This window comes from Haplochromis burtoni, unplaced genomic scaffold (assembly GCF_018398535.1).
Source record: "Haplochromis burtoni strain Fernald_Lab_line unplaced genomic scaffold, NCSU_Asbu1 Contig_1071, whole genome shotgun sequence".
NCBI classification, from domain to species: Eukaryota; Metazoa; Chordata; class Actinopteri; order Cichliformes; family Cichlidae; genus Haplochromis; species Haplochromis burtoni.
The window spans coordinates 70,280-76,159 of NW_024583432.1; the positions used below are offsets into that span (position 1 = coordinate 70,280).

A 5,880-nucleotide genomic window follows, 5' to 3' on the forward strand; every position below is an offset into this window, starting at 1 on the left:
GAGTTCGTGTTTTTTTTTTCCACATCATGTCAAATGTTTGAATGACATTAAAGTCCAATTCTAATGCCAGACATGGATATGGATCTATCCAGTTAAGAAGAAGAAACCATCAAAAATCAATTTCACCTCCTTTAGTGCAAATTGTTCTGCTAAGGCAACAACAAGAAACCCACAAAACAAAATGGTTTGGCAGGTGTGGGCCACAGACCATTACTTTCTTCTCCTCCTGATTATTTGTTAGTGTCCTTATTACATTTGACAGCTTGTGATGGCATCTGCACCCTGTACACGTTGCACAGGTAGTCCAATTCCCCCAAGTCTGCAAACCCTTTGTGCCCTTTGTGATTCACCTTCAGATCCACTAGGCCCCAAAAAGCACACTGCTGCCACACCACTACTAGAGGTTTAAAAACTTAGACCAAATACAAACACCCACAACCTGTGCTGAGAAATGTGATATAGACTGTTGTGCAAAATCTTTTTACTGGGTTGCAGCTGGAATTTTCACACCCATTTCCCACAGTTACTGTGTGGAATTAGGTTTGTTAGATTCAGAAAGTCACAGGAAGGCCAATACAGAGCTTCATCAAGCTGACACTGGAAAAGTGTGTGTGTGTGTGTGTGTGGGGGGGGTTAAATCAGAGTAAGGTCAATGTCGTTGGGAAGCAAAAAGAACAAAGCAGAAATGCAAAGATGAAGTTCCACAGTGTGGATGCTATGTACCCCTTCTACACATTAAAATAGCTTAAGTTACAGTGAGCAGAGTTACTCATGCACAATAAGACTCATACGTGACATTAAGAAACTAAACATTTCACAAGATGCGGGCCTCAGGCAGACGTTCAGTCTGATTTCACTTTCTGTTTCCCTGAATTTGTGCAATTTCATCCTTCATCATCCAGTCCACTTAAAGATATTCGTGTTTTTCTCCTTTTACATACAAAGTCGTTATTTCAGAGTATTATAGCAAGAATGTATCAAAAGCACTAAACTCTTCTGTCAGCCATTTACACAGAATTTCTTGCATCAACTCTGTACGTGTGGTTAACCACAAGTTATATAGACGTGGCAAAAGTTTGAGCGTACGTGACAGAAAAGGAAATTATATGTGTTCAGCTGCAACAGATGCTTCGAAATTGTGTATTTCATCCCTGCACAGACTCTTTTTTTTTGTCTTTCACAGGAAGGGCTGGCAGAAGCATCTCCACCAACTCATCAAGCTTCTGAACTGAGGATGCATGCAGCACAACGGGGCAATGAACACGCACATCAACAGCAGGATTTCTGGTTGTTCTGGGGGAGACAGGAAACACTCATTTCTAGCTAAATCGTTACCACGACTCAGATCAGTGCCAGCAACAGGCAGCTGATCTGGCACACCCACTCACTCTGTGCCAGACATCAAGGTTAGAAGAGCATAAATGTGTGACACACATCAAAAAAGCTTGTTGTTATTCCCCACACCAACAAATCTGTGTCACAGTATGACTGTGCTCAGGAAAAGTGCTCTACATAACATATTGCTATAGAATTCTTCACTCAGTATTTCAGTTTTTGATTTCTGGGCTGCTCCAGAAACAACTGCCAACTAAAAATGTGCAGACAGAAATGAAAAAATAACATTTCCTTTGGGGGAAGAAAAATGACAAGCACAAGCTCCTGTCCTAGGACTAACCAGTGCATAGCATGGATGTGGCTTCCCTGTTCCACTTCCAAGGACGTTAGAGTATCCCAGCAACATCTTCAGTCCAAAACAAATTTGTGTATTTATTCTCATCTTTTAGACCCTTCACTGTAACTCTTAGAGATGCTAGATGAGTAGTTTCTGAACTCCCAAAGCATTTTCAGGGGGAGAAATATTAATAATGACAGCAACATTATCATCCTTCTGGCAGTCAAGGGAGGGTGCACAGTTTTGCTAAAACAGAAAGACTATCGTGAGAAAATTTTGTCATTGCTCAGTGAGAAAAATTGTATGAGCCCCTGAAATGAGACCCAGGAAGTGGTTACAGGCAGGGGGTGATAGATTGTGTGTAGCAGTTAGAACAAGACAATGCCACTGATGGGGCCTCATACCACAGACTATACCCAAGTCTGTATGGTTTAATGAAGATACATAAAGACTGTGTACCTTGAAGACAAACTGTCTGTATGATCCACTCAGTCACCTATAACATTGCAGAGTTTCTGGCTTCGATCCTCAACCCGTTGACAGGCAGCCCTAAACACCACAGCCACAACACTTTGCTGTTTCTTGGGAAGGTGAGAGATGTTGTTATGGAGGCAGATGAGTCAATGATCTTGTACAATGTTACATCTCTCTTTACTTGTGTAACAGTCACTGAAGCAGTGGAGGTAGTTTGTAAGAGATTACAAGATGACCCCAACATCAGCAACAGAAACAACATTACAAACAAAAACAGGCGCAGACTCTTAAATGTGCTGTACAGTCTAATTACGGATTTTTTGTGTATTGTCATGATTTTTGTTTTTCCATTCTGGCTGACAGTGACTGTTTTTTTTTCTTGTAGTTGAATAAAAAACAAACCACACAGTGATTGTTGGCATCTGTCACAGAGGCTGGCACGTTTGAATGACAAAGAAAAACGACTATTTTGCTTTTAATTTCATTTAATTTGCTGGTAATTTCCATTTGACATTAATTTGACATTAAGTTATTTTGTCCTTTGAAACAAATTAAAACTCACTTCAAAATGTAATATTGAAATCTATAGATTGTAATTTCAACACATATATGCAAAGATTAGAAAAAAAAACTTCAGGGTGGCTCGTTTTTATTTAGGCATTAAACTGGACGTCTACCGCATACTTCTGTTGTTGCTGCCATCCGGAGCATTTTAATGGCATGGAATTAACATTTACGTGACACAGCACTAGCTGTACCAGCTTTACAGAAGCACATAAGCACAAACATAAAATAAAATAAAATAAAATAAAATAAAATAAAATAAAATAAAATAAAATAAAATAAAATAAAATAAAATAAAATAAAATAAAACTAGAATGTTGGCATCATGACAGACTGAAGTCAACAGCAAGAATAAATTACAAGGCTACACCAAAGGTAAGAGTAAAAAAGTAAAGAACAGTTATAAGACAGTTATATTAAAAGAAGGCGCTCTGGTTTAAATTAAAGGTCATTTCAAAGGAGATATAGATGATGCAGAAAGGCAGCGATGCTTCACCAGAGGCTTCGTACTTCACACCTTCGTCATGTTCGCAGCGACTAGTGAAGAAAGAGAAAGTGGAGCTTCAGTTTTTTGTGCACTTTTCTCGAGTTTGTGCCTGAGTCTGTGTGTTAGCATAACTTACGATCCTTGACCCACTGAGCTTTCGGATCAGCACAAAGCGGTCCGTCGTTTGTGTGGAAACTAGAAATAAAATGAAAAAGTTATGGAAATGTGTGTGTTTATGTTCGTGCGTAGGGCAACATGTTCAGACTTACATTATAGCCTTCACACAGGGTGATCCTGCAGGCTGCTCACGGTATGTTTGCCCCACCACGTCAGCGCTCATATTGCGGCTGGTGACCTGAACGCAGCACGGCCTTCTCCTTGGAGCATGGCGAGCTGAGAGAGAAAGTCGATCAGACATTTATGTATTTGGCCTGAGAAGTGTAATTGAACAGAAAATCCAAGGGAACTCCAGGTTTAAAATAAATAATAAAACTCCTCTAAATAATAATAATGATAAAAAAAAATGGTTGTTGAAATGTTACTTGAAATTTTGTAAATGTTTCTGTGCTTAACGCTGTAACCATTCTGACACTATGGAAACAAATAAGAAAATGAGTTGATGAAACATCAAAGTGCATTACACATAGTAATTCAAACCAATCTGTTTCCACTAACAGATGTGAAGAATTTGTTATTGTTCATTAACCCTGTTTATAAACAGGAAAAGTGGGCCAGCTGAGCAGAAGAAAAACTCACCACTTGGGGGCCTTCTTGAGGCATTTCTACATATTTATTTGATGTAAGAGGGACAATGTGTTACAATGTAGCCACTGAACAATACTGCAGACATAACTATGCCAGATTTCTAAATAGCAAATGTCTATAAAGACGGTGTTTTGAATCTTTGTGTCACCCTTAAAATGTTGGCAGTATTTATTAGCCAGAGGCTTGTACAAGTCAGCTGACAGCATAAACTGCATAAATATGGTTTATCAATCCAAAAGATATATAATCTGAGAACTTCTACTAAACCTTCACTTTAAAAAAAACAAAACAACAAATTTAGACATAAAGGAGCATCTTTTAAAAGGCCATGACTAACTGAACAAATTTATTCTGGGAAACACCGTCTACTACAGACATCTGGTGCTTGGTGGGTAGAAGGTGAGAGTGTAAAAAATGGACAGAATACAACTGGTGTCAAAGTTTATATAAACCATTTTTTGATAGTGAGTTACAGCTACATATGAAATAAATAAAAGGACTGGGTAGTTAGGATGTGCCGTAATAGCAAGCTAGTGAAGCTATATCCACTCCCTGTCACTCCTACTGTAAGATACACAAACTGTAAGATATGTGTTTGATGTTACAGTAGGTAAGCTCTATTACTTTTGTTTTACCCCCAAAATATGCAAAGCATATCACACACATGCTCAAAAGCAGAGCTGTATAGTGTATGTGTCAAACATGTCTCGCTAAAGCATAAAAATGCAGTGAAGCCTTAAAAGTCTTCAGTTTGCTACACAGGCATGACAGTTTGCAGAAAGTTGCAAGTTTTTCTAAATCTTGCCATCTTATTTTTAACCATTAAGAGCCAAAAAAAAAAACCCCAATTCAAATGAATGTTCTGTGCTTTTCTAAGTCCACTGTGATCTGTAATAATCATGTAGTGAGACCCACTGTTGGAACTCCACTATCTCAGCGTGTAAATGTTCTCTTCTTTATATTAAAATGATAGTTGGTTACTATGCAATTGTATTACTGTTTGCGCAAACTTGAGATCGACTTGGCCTAATTGTGGGCCATTGACACCCTTCATGTAGACAAAAATAAATGTATGTGTACATGAAAGCAGGCCTAAGCAGCTGTAACGTTGTTACGAAACTAGCCTGAGATGAGAAGCTAAGTCCCTGCTGTGAGGTAATGACAAATTCAGTTTAACTCCTTTTTATTTATATAGTGGCAAACCACAACAACAGTCTCTTTAAAGTGTTTCATATTGTAAGACAAGGACCCTACAATAATATAGACAATATTCAATCAGTTTAATACATCTTATCTCTCTTTTTTTCTTTAGAGAAGAAAACACAGTTACCTGCAGAGAGCTGCCAGCACAGATAGAGCGAGAGCAGAAGGAGAGCGATGGTGTGGATCTTCACGGACATTTTCACTGGTGGTCTGGCTCACCGGTCAAGTTGCAACTAACACAAGTTGATTAATGTTTGGATATATATTAGAGAGTGAAGGAAAATATGCAGAGAGAACTGCTGACGTGCTTCTGTCTGCCTGTGCGCTTGTGTGTGTGGTTGTGGTACATCACACCTCCACCCCTTTACAAGTTTGAACTTCTAATGTACCAGCTTTCCGAGAAAAAGCTTCTCACATAGACAGAGATGTGCAAAGACACTTAAATGTGGTCTACAGTCACATGATTGATGCTGCCAGTTTGTGCATTGTTATTAGGGACCCCTGATTATATTTGGTTTTCCATTTCGACTGACAGTAAATTCCTAGCCCTTCCTTCTAGTTAAAATAAAAAAACAAACAAACCACAACATTTCCACCTTGACAGAATTTTTTTGTCTGCTTATCTAGGTATCAACAAATCCTCAAACTCTAAACCTTCTGCTTGTAATTTAAGCCATTTAATTGAACTACAGGGAGTGCAGAATTATTAGGCAAG

At 38.6% G+C, this 5,880-nt stretch overlaps 1 protein-coding gene across 1 annotated transcript; it reads right to left on the reverse strand.

Moving 5' to 3' along the window:
• Positions 1-647: 647 nt before the first annotated feature.
• Positions 648-5,520, reverse strand: LOC102307545 (C-C motif chemokine 21). The gene is made up of 4 exons (XM_005951622.3): positions 5,293-5,520; positions 3,467-3,590; positions 3,334-3,392; positions 648-3,247 (listed from the first exon to the last, which is right to left on the reverse strand). Exons 1-4 carry the CDS (start codon positions 5,360-5,362, stop codon positions 3,222-3,224), a joined length of 279 nt encoding a protein of 92 aa, XP_005951684.1. The 5' UTR covers positions 5,363-5,520; the 3' UTR covers positions 648-3,221.
• Positions 5,521-5,880: the final 360 nt, after the last annotated feature.

What these genes read in the sequence shown, in the direction of transcription:
- LOC102307545 (XM_005951622.3), bottom strand. Translation starts at nt 5,362, where the DNA reads ATGTCCGTGAAGATCCACACCATCGCTCTCCTTCTGCTCTCGCTCTAT. An exon ending in GTGCTGGCAGCTCTCTGCAG is followed by an intron (nt 3,591 to 5,292) that starts GTAACTGTGTTT and finishes TTTCTCTCTCAG; the next exon opens with CTCGCCATGCTCCAAGGAGA. An exon ending in CCCTGTGTGAAGGCTATAAT is followed by an intron (nt 3,393 to 3,466) that starts GTAAGTCTGAAC and finishes TTTTATTTCTAG; the next exon opens with TTTCCACACAAACGACGGAC.